Here is a 21,282-nt window from a genome sequence, read left to right on the forward strand (position 1 = left end):
GGTGAGTGTCAGTCGCTCAGTTGCGTCTGACTCTGTGACCCCACGGCCTGTAGCCTGCCAGGCTCCTCTGTCCATGGGATTCTCTAGGCAAGAACGCTGGAGTGGGTGGCCATGCCCTCCTTCAGGGGATCTTCCCGACCCAGGGATTGGACATCAGAGCAGCCTGGAAGCAAAGGGCTGTGCAGGAAGAGGAGGCTAAAAGAAGGTGAGGTGCTTGGCTAAGAGCTGCATCAACCTGTGGCTGGCGAGGGAGCCTGTGCTCAGCTGGGCCCCTGGGTGACCGCAGCCCGAGGGGTTTCCAGGCAAGCCTCAGTCTTTATGTCACAATGACAACTGGGCCAGTCTAGGAAGCACGTCAGAAGGGGAGGAGCCTGGAACTGGGAGGCCACCATGGTGGAGGGGGCGGGCTTCTCCAGGACACTCTGGTTTGTCCTAAGGCCTCTTGCTGCTAAACTCCTGGGCACTTCCCATCACTACCATTTTTTGCCACCTAAAGCCATTTTCTGGATCACGAGCAGTCTTCACATGTGCCTCCCAAACCTTCAGCTGTGTCTCACTCATTTGTCTGATGCCCCGCTCCCTCAAAAGAAATGGGCACAAGCAGGTAACCTGTACATACTGCTGCTGATGACTGGGCTGATGGCAGTCATGGTCCAAATGATACCTGGACAAGTGCTGAAGAAAGCTGAGAAATTTCTGCCTGGTTTCCTTAGGAAGAAAGCTGAGCAGAGGGTACGGGGGAGGCATGGGGCCCAGGGGCAGGGAGGGACACAGAGGCAGGGGTTGCAGCCCTTCCCTGAAGCTGTCCTGGAGCTGGCCCTCAGGGGCGGGCAGTCTGGCCGCTCTGCCTCAGGGAGACACTGAGCTGACCCTCGCTTTATTATACTTGTCACAGATGGAATCGGGCTGTGGAGGCCAGGAGACACCTTCCTCCCCGTCGCCCTCCCCTCCCCTTCCTGTTGGCTTCAGCAAGGTGAATAATGCCAAGTCTATTAGTCTCAGAATTGTAGAAAATGTCAGAGGCTCCAGAGGCCCCTCTGGACCACCACCCCCTTCCACAGTCCAGAATGTGGAGGCTCAGAGTGGCTTCGAGCTGAGTGTTTTGCCCCAAAGTACCTGGTTTGTTTGAGGCAGGTGGGACCTGGTACCCAGATTCCCTGACTCTGGCCCAGGCTCTGACCGTCACCTCACGTGGCCTCTTGTTTATCCCTTCAACTTAGAGATGGTGGCTGTGGACACAAGGCTCGCTGGGTCCTTCAGACAAATCTGTGAGAGAGTCTTGCTGAGGACAGGCCATGGCCAGGCCTGGGTTCTGCTGTGGGGGCCGCATGGCGGGTGTGAGAGTCACTCACCTGAACACTGGGGACACCCCCACACCCAGGCAAGTGAAGAGAACGCACTCGGACACAGAGCACAGCTCTGGTGGGAGGAGGGCTTCGCGACCTGGGTGGAGGGGAGGGGAGACTCCCCACGGAAGCTGAGGGAGGTGGGATCCAGGACCCCGGTGTGAAGAGGACAGGCAAGCTGAGCGTGCTGTGGGTGCAGACGTAGCTCCGGATTTCAGGTGTTTCTGCTTTCTCTCCTGGAAGTCCATGCTCCCTCCTGCTGGGAGAGCCTGGGGAGGAGACCCTGTGCACTCAGCTCTGCCCCAGCCTGCGATGTGGTCTGCGGGCAGGGGAGAGGTGGCTTGGTTGGAGACGCGCCTGCCCGATCTGCTTCCGGTCAGGATGGGGACTCTTCCAAAGGTGGGGGGCTGGAGACCCCCCCAACATGGGTGGGTGAAGGAGGCCTGGATTTTGTCCCCAGCTCTGTCACGAGTGAACTGCAACTCATCTCACTCGGATCTCAGATTCCGTGTGGGTAAAATGAGAAAACTGAGCGAGCCGTCGGTGCTGAAGCCGGACAGCCTGCCGAGAGGAGTGTGCGAACGGCTGCTCAGAAACTGCCTCTCAGCCTGGAGGGCAGCCTTCGTGCTCTTCTGCCGCCCACTGCCCGCTCTGTGCTTACGCTATGTGAGCTTGTGCCCCTTGACGAGCCCTCCCACCTCTAACACTCTGAGGACCCTGGGGCTCGTCCTCCACGTGATTGAGAAGCAGGGAGTAAAAGAGACAGAAGCTCCCCCCAGGGCCTCACTGTGCCTTTTCCATCTGCCCTCAGTCCCAGCACAGGGCCCTCGGCACCACTGACATTCTGGGGTCAGATGCTTCTTTGTTGTGGGGCTCTCCTGTGTATTGTAAGATGTTCAGCAGCATCCTGACCTCTGCTTATCAGATACCTGCAGCATCTCCAGACAATGTCCGTAGGTCCTGCTGGGGGCAAATGTGCTCCCTGTTAAGACCCACTGCCCTAAAAGGACAGATGAAGAGTTTTCTGTAGAGCATATGAGGAAAGAGAAGATAAGTCATTCATTTCCCCAAGAGAGAAAAAGAAAAGAGCATGAGGCCAGTGGGGAGAAGCAGAGGAAGGGCTGGTGGGATCCTCCCTACCCCACCCCACCCAGTGACTTAAACACTGTTGAAGACCTTTCTCTCTCTGCCACGGAAGGGCCACAGGGGTGCCCTTTTTCAGTGGTATAGGTTGAATTGCATTCTCCCCTCCTCCCAAAAGGTGCTAAAGACCGAACCCCTGGTACCTGTGAATGTGACCTTATATGAAACAGAGTCTTTGCAGATGTAATCAAGCTGGGAGGAGGGCATCAGGTTGGGCCCCAACCCATATAACTGGTGTCTTTATCAGAAGGGGGAATTTGGACACAGAAACAGACACACACACCAGGAAGTTCACGTGATGAACACCACCTCCCAGCCCAGGAATGCCCTTGGCCACTGGAAGTGAGGAAGGAGGTGCGGAACAGGTCCTCCTCCCAGCGCTCAGAAGGAACTAGCCCTGCCAACACCTTGATCTTGGTCTTCTAGCGCCAGAACTGTGAGACAATACCTCTCTGTCATTTTAAGTTGCCCGGCCTGTGGGACTTTGTCACAACAGCCCCCAAAACCAGGAGCAAGAAGGACCACTGGACCAGGGAGGTAGAGAGATGCAGGGACCTGGCTTGTGACCCCATCATCTAAATCAGAGACAAATGCTCCTGGGACCCAAACTCACCATATAGAGACAGCCTACAGGGCAGACAAGTGGAAACACATCACATCTCTAAAATGAAACACTTTGCGCCAATGACTAGAAGTTGTAAAACTGCCCCGTACATGCTACCTACATCCATCATAAATTCATCTTTAGTTTCTGTTATCATATCACTGTCTCTGGGGACCCCTGTCTTGTCATCATTTGCCCTTTATAATTTATTCATCTTGTTCTTGCCTGCATCCTTTCTACTTATCATTCATCTTTACAGTTATACATAAAATTAGACAGATCCTTCCCAGTGGGGCCGTCAGGACAGAGACGGGCCTCACCAGGGAAGTCCCAGGTGAGCTGGTGGAGGTCCCATGAGAGCCCCCTCTGGGTGTCGAGGCAGAGGTGAGTGGGGAGAAGGAGTCAGAGGGATGGTGTGCAGGAGAGGCCAGTGAGAAGGATAAAGGGGAAAGGAGGGGAAGTGAGAGGGAAGAAGAGGAGGAAGGTGCCCAGAAGGGACAGAAAAGAGGAGGAAACAGGCACAAAGAGAAAGATGACGACGGGACTCAAGGAAACAAACATGGGAGGAAGGGGGAGCAAGGCGCAAACCCCGAGTCAGCGGCTCCAGAAATCCAGTTGAGTCCTTCCCTTTTTAAATTTTCTGTTTTAACATCTCTCCTGGTAAACTCAAAGAAGGTCACATTGACTGTCCATGGAGATGACGGGTCCTGAGCAGCGGGGACCCGAATGGGGAGGTGTGATGGCAGCGATGGTGCTTCTCGACCAGGCTCAACTGGAGCCGGGGTGCGGGTGGGGGATGGCCACGAGGAGTATGCGGGCTTGCCCTGTATTCTCAGGTTGCTGGAGTCAGGGCACAAAAGCCAATCTTTAACTAGTGAATTGGAACTTTAATGTTTACCAAGCAGATACAGCTCCCACTCGGCCCCGCCCCCTCTTCTCCCTGTTCCAGGCTCCTGCTAACTGGACCAGCCCCAGCGAGGAACCTGGTCTGCTGCTAGCGGAGCAAAGAGCTGGTCACTGCTGCCCACGGAGCCTGGTTCCCTGATCAGAGGCTCTTCCCAGAGGGCCTGCAATCCCACCTTTGGAAACATATGGACTCTTCCTGGGAGACGATTGCCAGCGAAGTCCCAAAGGCAGGGGGAGCTGGAATTGAGCAGCAGGGGCCTATTTTAAGGAACAGAATTCTTCTGAGAGACCTCCTGTGCCTACTCAGGCCCCAGGGAGCCTTCCAAGTGGACCTCTCCTGCCCAGCTCACAGCTCCTGGCCTGTCGTAGGCGCCTTATCTTCTAGGCTGATTCTCAGAACACTGCTCTCATCTGACATCCCCACTTTCCTTCCAACTTTCTAGTCCCACCCTGCCCAGATCCTGAACACACTTTTGAGCAGCTCCTGATAACTTCCCTGGTGGCTCAGATGGTAAAAAAATCTGCCTGCAGTGCAGGAGACCTGGGTTTAAGCCATGGCTCGGGAAGATCCCCAGGAGAAGAAAATGGCTACCCACTCCAGGATTCTGGCTTGGAGAATTCCATAGACAGAGGAGCCTGGTGGGCTATAGTCCATGGGGTTGCAAAGAATCAGACATGACTGAGTGACTAACACTGACCCCATAGTTTTCCAGGTCCCCTCTAAAGCAACTGGTGGCCCTAGAAAGGAGAGGTGGATATCCTGGGTTTCGGTAGCAGAGCTGGTGATGGTACTTTCTTGGCCATTTATTGATTGTGTGACCTTAGGCAAACTGCTTAATCTCTCCAGTCCGGGGTCTCCTCATGTATGGGGGATGCTCATGACATCTTCCCCATAGGGTGTCTGTGAAGATAAAACGGGGGGGTGATGGAGGTAACCTGCTTGCATCATGCCTGTCAGATAGTAAATGCGTAATAAGTATTAACTGTTATCATTGAGCTATTTTCTACTCTACCCACTTTATGATAGCGTGCTGTCTTGTATCACTGAGGTATGTGTGACTTCTGTCTCCAACTTGATGGACAGCTCCAAGAGAGGTGGGAATGCAATTTTCTTATCTCCTGTCTGCCTGGATGCCTAGCACAGTGCTCGGCACACACACAGGAAATTCTTGTTGATAGTTTGAGAAGCCATGTTGATGGTTAGCCTATAAATGATGAACACACTGGGGATGGAAGCAGGTGGGCTGAAGAGGGCAAGGGGTCAGGAGAGAGAGAGAAGTTGAGACTGTGAGGGAGAGATGGAGAATTTCAGAAAAGCAGAATCACTTCCTGGATGCTGGCAGAAGACCCTGCTCGAAGGGACCCTGATGAGGCTTTGTGGCTCAGTAATCTCATTTTACTGAAGGCATGCCAAATTAAGAAACAATAATCCATTTGTAACACTGGTCCAGGGCTGACTCTGTCAGCCACCCCAGAGGCCTTGGGTAGGCTGGTTCTCAGGGATACTGACCTCCGACTTGTACAAACAGCCACTGTGACGTGGTTTCTGAGCTTCCACTGATCCTAACAGAAATGTCAGCTCCTCTTCCCAGTCCCCACATGAGGACACGTGGGAGGGGTGTCTCTAGCTCTGTCTCTGTGGTTCGGTTATTGTTTTTGGTGGTGGAGGTGTACGTGTGTGTGCCCACAGATGACAACCAAGGCAGTGTTCCCTGCTGTCAACAGGATACTAGCCCTGCAACTTGCTGGGAAACAGAATGGGCTGCCGGTCCCATCTCCTTCCCTCTGCCTCTCTCCACTGAGAAAGTGGAGGACTGATTTTAATTGATTGATTTTAATGGATTTTGAAGTCTGGAAAAGTGCCTAAATTGCTGAGGTTACCAGTTTCCAGGTTCTTTTTTTTTTTTCAATTTTCTTCTCCTTCATCAGACAAGGAGTGCACTCACCAGGGCACCTCGGGTGGTGACCCCAGACAAGAAGAGGCCTCTCTCTGCTCCCTAACCAAGCAGCCAGTCAGCCTGCCTCAGCTGGTGGCAACACCTATTATATGGTCGGGTGGGAGCACTTTGCTTGGTCCTGTCCCAGCATTTGCCAGCGGCTTACTTTCTCTGATCTCAATAATGACACCAAGTCCTGCTTTCTGGAATCCAAATGACTCCGCTTTAAAATCTGGTCACTTTGTTTTCCATTAATCTCCATGTGAGTTTGTGCACGGACAATGTGCCCTGGGAAGTTTGAGCTTCAATCCTGTCTTTTCTTCCCATCCCTCCTGCTGTGGGCTGTGCCTGCCCTGAGAATTGTGATGGAGTCTTTGAGGCCTCGCGTCTCCCAGTCTCCCCGTGAGGCCTCTGAAGAAAGGACAGCCTTCCATGCACCGCCAGGGGACTCTGGGCTGTGTTTTAGTTCCATTGTTGGCCTCTCTCCTCACCCCTCCCACCTCCCAACATACATTCACTTTTTTTTTTTTTCTTTCTTCCAAACTTGCCCAACTTCTCTTTGTGGTTTCAGAAAAATGCCACTGGATCTCCCAGTATGAAGGATTAGCACAGATTATGGGGAACAGTGTTAATTATCGGTGGAGGGGGGGCGGGCGCGTTGCTCCAATGTGCTGCTGATTTCCCCTGGGCCTTTCTGTCTGGTAATAAGCCTTCTTTAATCTGGCAGGCCCCTTGGTGAAATCAGCACCACGGACAGTGGTATTGATTGCTTCTGAGAAACCATCACAGCTGCTCAACCAAATTACCTTTGATATGTGACCTTTAATGTAATTACTGCAACATCAAAGTATTTCTATAAATTATTAAAGAACTAATACACTCCATCATTTAGCTATTCTATTATATGTAAAATAAACAACCACAAGTTAATGTTAGATCCTGAACAATCCACACTTGCTACTGAAATTCTCCCAGTTCCCAGCCTCTCCCCCTTCAGAACCCCAAGCCTCCCCCTCCCAGCTTCTCTTTCTGTTTCCCCATCTAATTCCAGGCTTTTAGCCGTCACGAAACTCCCCAGCAATCTCTCTCAAGCTGATGAAGGGCCTCCCATAACAATGTGGTATTTTCTATTCCATTTGGGTGGCTCTAAAATATCTATCACAATCTCCCCCAAAACAAAGTACCATAAACACTTTATTAATCAGCACAAGCCTTTCTCAGAAGCCTTTGATTATCTTACAATATGGCTTTATGCCTCACACATAACATGGGGCGATGTGGAGCATATTTCTGCCATCTTACAGAGGGCACCCAGAAAGTAATTACTATAATATATGTGCATGTAGCCGCGCCACTAAAAAACCAACTGGGGAACGACCACCGTGCCAGAGCGGGGCTCCACACAAAAACCTGAGCGGTGCACGATTTCCATACATTTGCATCCGCGGGTGTGTTATTAAGATGACTCAGCCCCGTGCTTTGCAATCACAAATAACAAACACAGTACAAAGGCTGTCTTAATGGAAGGAAGGCCCTCCCCACCCCTAAACGGGTAAAGAAGGCTCTCTGATGTAAAGGAAGCCAGCCCCGACCCGGATTGGGCTTTCTCTCTACCTGGTTAACCTTTCCCGCTGTGGGGCAGAAATGGAAACGTGTGTTTACATACGGTTTGCTTGGTAAGAATGTAAACATGCATGTGTAAATATTGGTGAGCATACATATAGAACACACGTGCGTCCCTGCAGTGTCCATTGTATAAGCTTAAACAAGGTACATCTTAAAATTCTTTATGCCCACAAACGCTCACATCTTTCCATTTATCTTTAGATACTCGGCGAGCCGTATATCTCCCCCCACTCCCGCCCCCGCCCCCATCTCTCTGAACCCACAGGAGAGACCGCGCAGACCCTTGACCCGGTCTACACTTCTTATTTTATGGTGATGAACTAGCCTCGATAATAGCCATGGCTGATATCACACCCAGTTAGGGGGGCCATAAATAATTCTCTTCTCCCCCGCACAGAAGCTATAAACCAGGGCTGAGGCGCGATAGTTTATCAAAGACGAGGGCTGGCTCCTTAAATAAACCGCGGTGATCTCACTCGCGGCGCCGCGCCCGGGCGGGTAGGCGCTCCCTCCCGCCCCGGCCCGGCCCCCACCCCAGGAACCGCGAGTGTCCGACGGAGATCGGCGGGTGTTCGCGCGGCTCCGCCACCGGCTGCCCGGCCCAGGGGGCCCGGCACCCTGCGTCTCCACCCCGGGCCGCCAGCGCCGGCAGCGCGCGGAGCCGAAACCCGATCGGCGGCGCCCGGGAGCGCCAGGGAAGTCGCGCCCGGGCTTCGCGGCCGCGGCCAAGTTCGTCCCCCGGCCCGGGGTTCCGTCGGGCCTGGACGGCCGGGTGCGCGGGCCGCCAGGCGAGGTCCGGGCTCGGCGCCCACGCGCCCGTGTCGCAGCCCTGCGCCTCGCGGCCGCAGGGGGCCCGCAGGGCGGCGCGCCAGATCCGGGGCGAAGGCCTTCGCTCCCCGCGCCGGCCGCGCCGCCGCCCGGCCTCCCGAAGTCGCCCCCTGTCGGCGCGCCCGTCGCTCGCGCCTCGCCGGGCGCCACTTACCCCGGGCAGAGTCTTCTGCTCGTGCAGCGCGCTCTGGGCCTTCAGCGCTGACTCACGCTCGCAGTAGGTGAGGAAGGCGCAGCCTGGGGAGGGAAGCAAGCGCCGAGAAGGGTCAGTGGGGGCGCCCCCGGCCGCCCACGCGCCCGCCCGCCCGCCCGCCCGTCTCCAGCCCCTCCCCGCTCTCCGTCCCTCTCCCCACCTCTCTTGTCTCCCCCGTGCGCTCTACTCGAGCTTTCTTGCCTCCCCGTTTTCCCCTGTGTCTGCTTTTCGTCCCTCTCGTTCGCTGCTTTTCTCTGTCGCTCCTTGGGCGAAGTCTCCCCACTCAGCCTTCCCCCCCTGCCACGCCCCCTGTCCCCGCGGGTCTCTTACGGTCCCAGCGCCCCGGGGGGGCCTGCCTGCCTCCATCAGGGTGCTCTGCTATTTCAGCTCCAGCCCCATACCTCCCAGAAAGGGGCAGCTTCTACCCGGCACCCCCAGCACCTCTGGTCACTCTTGATCATGAACTCCTCCTGTTCTGGCCCCCTGAGGAGGGATGAGGTAGGGACCCTCCAGGCCTTTCAAATCAAGGCTCCATCTGTAAGGAGGACCCCAGGCCAGGCTGTTCATAACGAAGTGAATGGGGCTGTTCGTGTGTCCGGCACCCCAGTCGGTTGTTGCATCTGCAGTGCTATCTTCACACCCCTCTTGGAGGGCTTGGAAACCAGATTCCCGTCTCTAATTCCCTGGGGGACTGCAGCAGCACCCTGCCCTGCCTCAGTCTCCCCTCATGTGAACAGAGGGGGTTGACTGAAGGGTCTGCAAAGTCCCGTTGAGTTTTCCCCTTGCATGATTCTGACAGCGCCTTACCAGGAAATCTAGATTTTACAGAGCACCATGCCTTACTCAAGGGGTGACTTTAATGCTGGTCCTTCAGGCCCAGCGACAAGGCAAAGAGAATGTCTGTGGATGGGAGAGTCTTTGGGGAGTTCCCTCAAATTTCTCAGTGTCAAGGCTTCTTCCTGTGCCTGCAGACGTGGCTGAGGGTGTCTTAGGGCACCTAGGGCCTTAAGGAAGGTCAAAAAGTCAACTTCAGAACAGCAGGCTTGAGTTTCATGGGGCGCAGAGGCCTCAAACTTTCCAAAGTCGCCCGCGGCCCCAGAGAAGGCACCTTGCAGACTGGCCACCACCTCTATTTCACTCTCTTCTTTCTCTCCCGTATTCACTCTCTTCCCCATGATCTGACCTCCCAGCCATCTGAGTTCACCTCTGTCCCCACTTTTCCTTTGCTCTCACAGTCTTCTCACACTCTCTGCATTTTCACATCTCCCAATCTCATCCATGTTTCAAGAATCCGGTCAAGGTCCACCTCCTCCAGGGAGCCACATTGACTGGTCCGGTCCAGTTTAAGTCAGCCTCCCTTCTTAACTGCCCACAGCTTAAGAAGGTGGTCAGTCTCATGGCCATTTATCAATTATTTCCTGACTGTCCTTGTGCCAATTTCTGTGGCGTGTCCAGCAGCCCAGGCTCTCTTGTAGGAGGCTTGTAGGAGCCTCAGGGCATAAAGTGTTCCCAGCGTCCTCTGCAGTTCCTGACTTCTCCATCATCTGGTAAAAACCTCACTTCCCAGGAGGTGCTAGTGGTAAAGAACCCGCCTGCCAATGCAGGAGATGCAAGAGACGTGGGTTCGACCCCTGGGTCGGGAAGATCTTCTGGAGAAGGAAATGACAACCCACTCCAGTATTCTTGCCTGGGAAATCCCATGGACAGAGGAGCCTGGTGGGCTATAGTCCATGGGGTCGCAAAGAGTTGGACACAACTGAAGCGACTTCACACATGGGTATCCTCCTCTTCCATTTCAAAAACGGGTCCTGCCTCCCTTCCCTCCTAGCTTCAGAGAAGAGATGGAAGGAACTGTATGTGTGAGGGAACTGTATGTGTGACACAGAGATGGGGAGAAGAAAGCGGGGAGACAGAGCTCTGCACTCCCAGGGGCTCTCCGCCTTCCCATCCTCCTCCTCCTGTCTGTCTGGGGCTGGGAGGAGCTGTGAGTACCATGGAGCCTCTGTCCACTGCCTCTCATCCCTCCCCAGCCAGACTCTGGATCACCCCTCCTCCCCGCTCCCCATTCCTCTGTCCCCGGTCGGCAGACGGTTATTGATGGAGACACGTGGGGACTGAAATGAATAGCGGTCAGAGGCCCCCGTGACGTCGGCCCTCGTGCTGTTGCCTGCCTCTCCCGGGGCCTCTTTCTTCTTGTCCCCTCGCTGGCCTTGTCCTCCGCCCGTGCCTGCCTGCAGCCGGGAGGCGGCCGCTGTCTCGCTGCAAGCCGGCAAGCCAGCTCAGGACAAGGTCAGGGGCAGGTTTGGAGGAGGAGGAGGGAGGCAGGAGAGGAAAGGGAGGAGGGGGAAGGAGAGGAAATGGCCACATTGTGTGTGTGGCCCAGGGTGACAAGGAAAGGCTTCCAGAAAGAAAAAAGAAAAAAAAAAAAAAGAATCTGTTGCTTTTGTCCAGCTTCCAGGAATTTTTGCACAGTTTTGTTTTGTTTTGTTTTGTTTAGAGAGAGAGCTCACTGCTCTGTTGTGAAGCAGAATCTGTGAGGGACCCTCAGGCCCTGCGTGACCTCCCCTGTCGTCTCCACCTCCTGACTTCACCTTCTCCCCTTTCTCCTCTGCTTACCCGCCCATCTTTCTCCTGCCTCTCCGCCCTGCCAAGCGCACTGTGCCCCCGGACCTTTGCACCAGTGGTTCCTTCTGCCCAGAAGGAGCCCGTCTGCTGTCTGGATGGCCGTCTCCTTCCTTCCCCTCAGGTTTTGCTCACATGTGACCTCTTCAAGGATGTCTCTCCTGACAGCCTCACAGAACGCAGCACCCCTCAGCCCCCAGGACACATGCTTGCTCTCTGACCCCTCATCCTGTTGGCGCTTCTCTTTGGCAGCCCTCACCCTGAAATATTAATATTGTTTGTTTGTTCCTTGATTAGTGTCTCCCCGGCTCAGATGAGGTCAGAACCTGATTGTTCTGATCCTGCTTGGTTCTCAGTTCTCAGAAAGGGGCCAGGAGCTCAGCGCACGTCTGTTGAGAGCATTGAATCCTGAACACCTCGGCTACTTTGGGGGTGCTAGAGGGTGGGGGGTCTTGGGAGTGGTGCCAGGAGCTGATCAAGGCTCTGAAGACCTAGAGCCACAATGGACTTCCATAACGGGGGGGTGGGGTGGACAGAGGTGCATGTGAGAGCTGATGGGTGGCCTGGGCAGGAAGACTTTTGTTCCCAAGGCCTCCTTGAGCCCATCTGCTCAGGCCCTTGACAGCGTGGCTATCATCATGGTCCTGCTCTCATCCCCAGCAGATCATCCCCTGACAAGGCTGATGTGCACAGACGGAAGCTGTGCCCGGCCAAGGCTCACTTACTGGTTCGTCTCTCTTGAGTCCCAGTTGTCTTATCTCTAACTCCCTTCAGAGGCTGGTGGAGAGAACTACTAAACAACAAGCGAGCGTTAAGAACCTCTGCAGAGCTCTCTGATCGCAGAGTGCGGTGTCAACACAGTCACTCTGGCAGATGGGAGCTGGGACTCAGGAGAGGCAGAGTCCCTCCTGGCCCTCTGCACCTCTGTGAGGACGGACCAGTCTGACACGGGGGCCAACTGGTGCCCACCCACCCGGCCTGCTCAAACCATCTCTTTGGCCAGCCAGCTGCCATGTCTGATAGTCTCCTCTTGGGAGAACCATCTCACTACAGCTCTATAAAGAACTCAGAGATGGACATGCAGGTATTAATTGCTGGCTGCAGGTGCTTGAAGGGACCACGTCGGCTCCCTTGCTAGGGGCAGAACCCCAGGAGCGGCTGCTCGGTGGAGATGGGGCTTCAGGAGGGGAGTCTGCCTTCGCAGGATACTGCAGAGTGCAGTGGGCCTGGGTAGGGGTCGAGGTGGGGACCCATGGTGGCCGGGGGAGAGAGTGGTCCCAAGCCATCCCCCTGGACATTCGTTGAACTAACTGTGACTTCCTGTCCTCATCACTGCTTCTCCCAGGAAATTGAAGAGGGGACTCCAAGCTGTGAGGGGAGTCACTAAATCTCCCAGACTCGCCTCCTGTAAGAATCCAAGGTATCCCCAGAGACACGCCCTGTGAGACCCCTTGGGAATGCTCAGTCTAGTTGGGAAATGGGGTTCTTTCAGGGAAACAGCCTCCTTCTGATCCAAGACTGGTGGGTGGAGAGGAGAGTGAGGATGGTACCAGGCTCTGCACTTCAAGGCTGAGGTCTGACGATGGAGAGTCCCCCACTGGGGATGGGGCTGGTAGCACAGACATCTCTCCTTGCCTTCAGGCCCAACACTTCTCTTCCCAAGCCTGACCCTGCCTGTATCCCTGTGCTCACAGCAGAGGGAACACGGATCCCCTGTGGTTGTTTGGAGAAACAATAAAATTGAAAACCATCTAAAGATTTCTCAGTGCCATAATGCTTTTATGTTTAAACTATGGAATACTCTACAACAGTCAATAAGACTAAATGGTTCTAAACATCCAGTGTGGAAAGGCGCGTTGTCAGATGAGAGAAGCAAGTTGCACAGTAGCGGACGCCACGTGTGTACATCAGAGACATCTCCACGACTCCCACACGCTCCCAAATCTGTGCCTACACCATAGCACAAGGTCTGCGAGGACTCCCGCCAAGCTGAAAACGGACGAAGCGGGTAGCGGGGTGTCTCTCATGACTTCAACATTTTTTGTTTTGTTTGACACATTTAGACCCAGAATGTATTCATAATGTCACTTATATAATTAACTTTAAAGAAAATAAACTTTGCTAAAGAGGAAGATGGAGTGCAAAGGAGGTGGGTAGAAATGGGTGAGCCAGACAGGATGCAGGACCTGTTCTGAGGAGACGGACAAAGTTCTCTGGATGTTAGTCTCCCGGCAGGTTCTTCATGAGGGACATTATTTTGGTGGGTCCTGCGATGGCCCTGGGTCAAAGCCTCATCTCAGCTCTGGGTCTCAAAACAGATTCTCTCTGCGCAGCAAGCTGTATGTGGTATGCGTTTGGGTCCTGTGGTCCCCAAGTCCCAGAAGGTATCTGGGCTGGGGTGAGGATAGACTCTATGCTAGAATGTAGAGGGCTCCCTTCCCCCATACCTGTCCTGCTTTCCAGTTTATCTGAGACCCAACCAGATGTGTGGTGCTGATGGTGGGATCTGAGGTGAAAAGTTGCAGGAGTGACTCAGAACCTCTGGGTGAGGTCTGACCTCCTCACCCCTCAGCCCCCATCTTCTCCATCCCCCAGTTTGCGATGTTTGTCCCAGCTCCCGCTCATCACCTGGGTCTCCCACCCTTCAGGATCAGCACTTTCTAGCCACCGCCTCCTGGACACGGGAGTGAGCGGAATAGAACTGCAGCCTAGCGGGGCGGGAGCAGCCTTGGGAATCATCAGGGTGGGCGTGGGGGCAGGCAAATGTCACACTTGCAGAAAAGTCACGTGCAGTGCTGCCATCCGCTGCTGATTGCCTGGCCCTGCACGAGGAGGACCCGACTGGCCCCCCTGAGCCCTGCCTCTCCTCTGCTGCTCCGGGTTCTACCCTGTGTGCTGGACATGGGTCCCCCCTCACATTTCCTCATGCGGCCTTCTGACCTTTTCCCTCTCACCGTCCTTATTTGCTTGTCCTTCTGTCTAGCAGCCTCCTGTCCCCTATCTTTGAAGAGACTGTCAACTCCGTGATGGGCAGAGACAGCCTCTTCTACAGGGAGGCCGAGCCTCTAGCCTGAAGGGAACTGAGAAGGGTAGGGGAACACGACTGAGGGTTTGGGGCTCTGCAGAGAGAGCAGGAAGCACTGAGGGCGGAGGAGGAGAAGGGTGTGGCCCCCGGGGAGGAGTGGGCGTTGGCGGCTCAGGAGGGTAGCAGACGCCGGCGCCAATGGGGCAGCCGGCGCTGACGGTGCAAGGGCACAGCTGATTCCTGAGAAGCTGGGCGGGGTTGGCAGGGCAGGCTTTGGGCGGGGGAGGGGGGTCCTCTCCCACGTGAGGGAAAAACACAGAGCCGCAGAATTAATTGCACGGAGATGGCAGTCATTTACAAAGCCCCCGTGTGCGGGGATAAAAGGCCTTGTCATTGTGAAGTGAAGGAAGTACAATTTCCTGCCCAACTCCGAACAGGGCTGAAGCCTGCCTGGGGTGTAATCACTGCGGAAGGGCACACTCCCGAGGCGCACCTCCTCCCACCCCAGCCGGGCCTTGGCTTCCTACTAATTGAATTACAGAATTAGCCAGAGGAAGGTGGCCCTGGAATAGGAAGATCTGGACTTTAATAAAACATCAGATCCTCAGGTCCTGCACGTGGCTGGCTTGGAGGAAGCGAGGGGAAGCAGGCTGTGGGAGGGGCCAGGGACCAGGGTGGGAGCCCGAAGCTCACCCACCAACCAGGCAGACCCAAGGGTCAAGGAGGGGCTCCTTGTTCAGAGTGATTTTTCTCTGCCCGGAATCTCCACGCATCCACCTGCCGTGGTGCCTGAAACCCCACCGTCTGAGCATCCTTCCTTGGTGATTCTCCTCCCAGCGTTGTTCACAAAACAGACGTGCCCCTCCCTCCCAGCGAAATCGAGGCAGACTGTCTGGGGGTGGATAGAGCGAGGGGGAGAGGGGATGTCTTCCAGCTTCCCTGGAAAGAGGGTTACTGGCGTTCTGGGAGCAGGTCTGTCCCTCCATCCAGTCCCTGCGCCCCCTGCTCTGGGTGGGCAACAACTGCCTCCCGAGTGCTTCCTGGGTCAGAGGCCCCCTTCCCGCGTGTGGGACAGACACCTGCAGGGCCAGTCCTCGCATACACACTCTGCCCCTGGGAATGTCCCCCAGCTCTGGTCCTGTCCCAGGTCTGCAACTTCTTCAAGACCCACTGCTTGTGTCCTGAGAGCCTACCTCCGCCTCCTGGTCCCACCTTCTGTGGATTCCTCTGTGGCTGCACCCTTGACCACTGCTCATGGCTTGCCCCAAGGGTGAGCCTCGTCTGCCCCTCTAATCTGTGGGTGCCTTGAGAGTCTGTGAGCTCCTGGGAACAGGCAGAGAAAGAAACCATGGGGCCGGCCCTGCCACAGTCTCTGCCTCTATTTTCCAGTGCCCAGACACGGGCTGGCTCCTTCTGCCATCTCCCCAGGACCTGGCCTATCCATTCCAGTTTCCTCAAGTCATTCCATCTGGACCTTGCTCCCTCCCTCCCCCTTCCCCCGGGGAGATCTGATGTTCTCTTCTCTCCCTAAGAGAGGGATGATGACCGGCCACCCACATCATGACTCTCTTGCCTCTCCACCTCCATCAGGGGAAACCTGAACCTTAGAACCACACCCTTACCCCTGCCGCCTCCTCCATGCCTCCCTCCTTTGGAGCTCACTTGTCCTTCTAGGAGTGACTAAGCCTCCCCTCCTCCAGGAAGCCTTCCTTGACTACACCAACACCTCTTAAAGCCCTTAGCAGCGGCCCCTCTCATTTGGCAGTTAGGAGACACATCTTTGTCTCTCTCACATTTATGTGTGTCTGTCCATGGGGAAATAGCGTGCTCTAGGAGCTGCCGACTTCAGTGTCCCCTTCTCCCTGCAGTGACAGATAATCACTGAATGACGTGGTTACTAAACCCCACTGCGGGCCTGGCTGGGTGAGAGTGGGGAGATGGCTGACTGCAGGAGAAACTGTGTGGAATGGGTCTTAGATGGGACTCTCCCCCAACCCGCTAGCTTGGACACCCTCGGAAATGGCAGGAACCATCCATCTTCCTCCGAGGAGGCCTGAGGGGTGCGGACGATGGGGCGACCGGCAGGCGGGGGAGGTGGATGGTGCCCTCAGCCAGTGAGTCAGGGGTAGCCTGCTCCCTTCTGCAGGGCCCTCCAGCACTGAAACCCCACCCAAGGCCCACATCCTGCTTCCGGGCTCAGCACTGCCCTCCTGCATCAACTCTCTTTTTACACTAGAGACTGCAGAGGAGTTTGAACTCAGATGCGCTCCGAGTTCAAGCGTTTCTCAGAGCTAAGCGGGTGGTGTGATGTGAGGGACTGGGCCTGGCTCCCCATGACTGCCTCAGCCCTTCTCCCCTCTGCGGCTGCAAGGTGCATGTGAGCACGGGGCTGTGGGACCTCCCCCGACCTAGACTGGGGAGCCCCAGGGGATGGGACCAGCCCTCTCTCTCTTCCTGGGGGCACTGGGCCAGGCCCAGTGAGTTCAGACTCAAGGACCTAACTGGCTGTGGACCTTGGAGGATGAAGGCCCAGCGAGCAGGCCTTTGCCAAACGCCTGTCCCTGCCAGTAACCCTTGTTTACGCTCTTAGCGCTGGGGAATTACATGTCTGGTGTCTGCTGCAACATTTTTATGGCACTGTGAAAAAGGACAAGGAGTGGACATGACGTATTGATGGCCTCTCCCCTTTCTCAGCAAAGAGTTCTCGGTCTGTGGCTGGAGCTGATGGGCCCGTGAGGCTCAGGGGTTGGTGTCCGTCCAAGGAAGATGTCCGTCAGCCTTTCTAAGGCCCAGCCCTTGAGTCAAGTCCAACTTGCTTCATGACACGTGCACTGGGTTTTGCTCCCACAGTCGAAGGGTTGCCCCTGTGCCCCTGCTCTGGGCTGGCAATGCCCAGTGGGCCCAGGACGCACCAATTTCCCCTTTGGTCTTGCAGGGAGTTTTTAACTCTCTGCCCTGCTGTCATGGCAGTGAGCGTATACTTCTTACACCTCAGAGCAGTCCGGGATTTTATCAGTGTCTGACAAGTGGGGGGAGCCTTGTGATCCCTCCGGTGATGGGACAGAGACCTGACTTGTCAGATCCTGTCTCTCCCTCCTGAGCCCCTGGGCAGGGTGTCAGGAAGTGTGAGTGGGGACCCTGGGGGCCCGGATGCAAGATGTCCTCCCCTCCGTGGCCGGGATTTGGGATAAGGGGCTCAGGGATAACGTCTTTCTCTTCCTCTAAGGACCCAGGGAGAGACGGCTGTGCTCTCTGGGGGCTCCCTGGACTGCCGACCCCCGACCTCCCTCTACCTACCGAGTGCCGTCTCCAATGTCAGAGTCGGGTGGTGGGCACCTCCACAGACAGCTCTATCTGAGCATCAAGGCTGGATCTGAGATGCATGTGGGGTATCCGTTCCTCCCCCAAACACCAAGATAGAGCTGAGAAACTGAACTCTGCCCACTTCTAATGAACCTGGCTTAGATCTTTCCGCTTTTGAATTTTCTCAGTTCAGGGTGCCCCTGCTGAGAAGCCAGGTGGGACCTGTGGGAAGCGACACTGCTCTCTGAGCCCCACGTGGCAGGGGCCTCATTGCCGTGACCCCACAAGTCGCTAAGCGTGCGGAGGAAGGCCCTTGCGAAAGCAAGCCCATCTGACTGACCTGAGAGGCAGACCTGGCCTCCCCCTCGTCCTCTGCCTGCCTCTCTCCACGCTTGCCTGCCTTTGGGCGCCTCTCCCACCTCGCCTGTTTGGCTGGAAACACAGAGCCTCGTTGGCTGACTTTGGCCATGTTGCTGACCTACTGGACTCCCCAGGGTGCAGGGATGACACGGTGCTGGAACTGAGCCCTTAGTGTCCCCAATATTTTCTGGGCGTGTGCAGGTTCTGTGCCCGCAGAGGAGCCAGGTGAATGCTTTATGAGCCGCATAGAACTCCCCTTGTTGGAGCTTTACCTGGTTTTTGGATAGGATAAATGGCGGGGTGTGTGTGTGGGGTCACTTCCCCCATAGGATCCCTTTCTGCATGCAGAGGAATCCCTCCTTGGTGTGACCCCAAAGCTCCGGGCCCCCAGCCCACCCCAGACAGCTCTCTACCTCCATGGTGTCCTGTGGGGCGGGGTCAACCTCTCTGACTCCTCTCTCCTCTGAAGGAGAGGCCGTCAGACTTGACAGGCAGGGGGCTGACGAGCCCCTTGGTCTCCCTGTGGGTCACCCTGACCACGCTCCCTGCGGCGGGTGTCCGTGTCAACCCGGGCCTTTATTCCTGCTCCTCCCTGCCCCCCCGGGCTGCCTTCCCTGCTCCTGGGTCCCCTTCGAGCCCTGCCGGCCATCGGAACCCTCCACAGCCTCCCCGCAATGGGCCCTTTCACATCCAAGTGTCTGAAGCATGAAAGCAAGAGTGAGGTTGAACAGCTTTCCGCTGTTCTCATCTGGGGGAACTCTGTCTCCCCAGCTAGACTGCGGCTCCTGGGGCTGTGTCTCTCCCACTGTACCTGTGACAAGCCCTGGGATGCAGGCCTCACCAGCGCAGCTGAACTGTTCAGAGTCGGGCGGGAGGGCGCGCCACCATGCTTTGATAGCAAATGGGCACCCAGGATCCACTGGTGAGGTGAATTAATCTCACCTCTCCTCTCTGGCTCCTTCCTAACAGGCCCTAATTCACTTAAAGAACAACAACAAAAAAAATAGAAGCATACCAACCAAGAAATTCCAACCTCAGCATCCAAGACAGGCTATTTTGAAAAGACCAATAGCCAAGAGTCCTATATTAACAGGATCAATGTTTGGAAAATGTGATTTTCTTTTTTAAAAGCAGAAAAACAATCTCACCCAGTGCAGGCAGGCCATGGTCCAGCTCTCGGTGGAGGATGCTATTCCCTCATGATCCTGGTCACTTAAGCCACTCTTCTAGCTGGGCTTTGGGCCTCACCCAACATCAATAAGATAGGCTCAGGCACAGGCATTTAGCAATATTTAACCTGAGGGCTGTGGCCAGGAAGTAGTCAGCAAATGTGACGGGGATGCTTGCTTCAGTGTGTGAACATCAAGGCTGGGATGACCCCCACCCCACACGCCCACAGAATCCACCAAGAGAGAAGATTGAACTAACTAATCGGTTCACTGGTACTCAAGACTAAACAAACACTGTGACTGGGATCGGGGTACTATCCTCTGTGATGGAGCAAAAGTTACTTCACACCTCATTCGTTCATTCTGTCCACGACCATTTATGGATAGACCATCATTTGCCAAATGATGAAAGACATACTCCCTTCCCTCGTTTTCTGCTTTCTTTTCCCTTTCTCCCTTCCTCCCTTTCTTCCTTGTTTCTCTCTTTCTTTCCTGCTTTAAAGGAGATGCCAGGTAAACACACTTGCAAGACCAGGTGGCAAGCCTGCAATAAGAATACCCACTTGACCAAGGTTTGTGTAGGGCTCAGCAGTGGCACAAATGATAACAGCAAACACTTGGTGATTTGGGTTTGTATGCTGGGCATTGTTCTGAGTGCTTTACACGTACTGTCTCATTTAATACAGTAACTATATACTGTAATACAATTCTCCCCATCTTACAGATGAGGAAACTGAGGCACCCAAAGATGAAAGACTTGCCCAAGGTCTTGTGGTCAGGTCCATGGTGGAGCTGGGCTGTGAGCTGGGCAGGCTACCTGTTGCATCTGTGACCTTAGCCCTGGGCTCTGACCCTCGTGGAGGGGAACACTGCAAGGCCTCCTGCGTCTTGAACCCAGAGTGATCTCCAGGAAAGGATGTGCTAGGAAAGAGCTCTGTGTGGTGGTATTAGCAGTAAAGAACCCGCCTGCAAATGCAGGAGACATAAGAGACATGAGTTTGATCCCTGGGTCGGGAAGATCCCCTGGAGGAGGAAATGGCAATCCACTCCAGTATGCTTCCCTGGAGAATTCATGCAGAGAGGAGCCTGGAGGGCCACAGTCCATGGGGTCACACAGAGTCGGACACGACTGAAGCGGCTTAGCACACATGTGCAAAGGCGAAGATGTGTGGGCAGAGGTGTGGGTCTGGGGCCTCTGGAGCTGTTTAGAAGACTGGAGGGTAGGGCTTTTAGAGCCTCTGAGGGTAAGGCCCCTTCAGAGCTCCTCCAGACACCTTCCCAGCACTTTTCCCTGGCTTTTCCCCTTGTCCATTCTTCCTTTTCTTTCCTCTTCTCTTTTCTTTTTCTTTCCTTCCTTCCTTTCCTTGCTTCTTTCTCCCCACCCTCTCTCCCCCCACCGCCAGCATCCACCCTCCCTCCTTCCTTCCTTTCTTTTCTGGCTTCCCAACTGGGACACCTTATTCTCTCCTGTCCATCTATTCAATTCCCACCCTGACTCCTCCACGATATGCCATTTTTTTCCATTTCAAAACAGCGGCCACATCTGACCCCCGGGTTTGCCTCTGGGAAAACCATTTAACCCCTGTGGCCTGACGGCTTCCATCAGCAGGATGTCTGAATCCTGGGAGAGGGCTGAGGATCTGGTTCCAACAGTAGCCTCTGTCTTGTTCTAGAAGCCCCCTGGGATCGGGCAGTTCATGTAGCCCCCCAGGCCTCAGGTTCCCTCCCTGGGAAGTGGGGACAATGACGCTTATCTGCCGGGGTCGTGGGTGTCCAGCAGAGTGCCTGGCAAACAATTAATGGGGAGGATTACTATTGCTGCCATTTTCAGTAGCAGCAGTTGTGATGTGATGCTAAAGATTCCCCATGGTGTGAAAAATAGCTTTGGCATTTATACTGTCTGCTGGTGTCTGCTGGCTTTGCGTGGGACCTGCGCGTCCCCCGCGTAGACACTCACAGGGACTGGGGACCCCGCGTGTGCTTCCGGCCCCGGCACAGGCTGGCTCGCCGGGGGCAGGGTGACTGATGGCTGGCATTGACAGTCTGGGATGTGAGTGTGTTTTGTTTACCTCATGGATCTAATATGCTAATGACAGGGAGGCAGTAATGAGCTGGCAGGGACCTGGGTGACAAAGAGCTGGCTTCATGCTTCCCCAAAGAGGCACCTCTGTGTCAATTGTTTCTTTTGTGAGAGGAATTGTTAAGACCTGGGAATGTGGG

The 21,282-nt window shown here is 55.2% G+C and overlaps 1 protein-coding gene across 41 annotated transcripts in view; it reads right to left on the reverse strand.

The window, feature by feature from the left end:
- The window catches only part of CELF4 (CUGBP Elav-like family member 4), a 314,257-nt gene that overhangs the window by 224,657 nt on the left and 68,318 nt on the right, over window positions 1-21,282 (reverse strand). For all 41 annotated transcript variants that reach the window (XR_005725249.1, XR_005725251.1, XR_005725250.1 and 38 more), the window contains exon 2: window positions 8,545-8,627. Coding sequence is in view for 37 of the 41 variants with exons in the window: in XM_040264891.1 (XP_040120825.1) it covers window positions 8,545-8,627 (83 nt within the window). In the remaining 4 variants the exon portion in view is untranslated. The remainder of the gene's footprint in view (window positions 1-8,544; window positions 8,628-21,282) is intronic.

The sequence above is a fragment of the Oryx dammah genome, unplaced genomic scaffold, assembly GCF_014754425.2.
Source record: "Oryx dammah isolate SB20612 unplaced genomic scaffold, SCBI_Odam_1.1 HiC_scaffold_22, whole genome shotgun sequence".
Lineage (NCBI taxonomy): Eukaryota > Metazoa > Chordata > Mammalia > Artiodactyla > Bovidae > Oryx > Oryx dammah.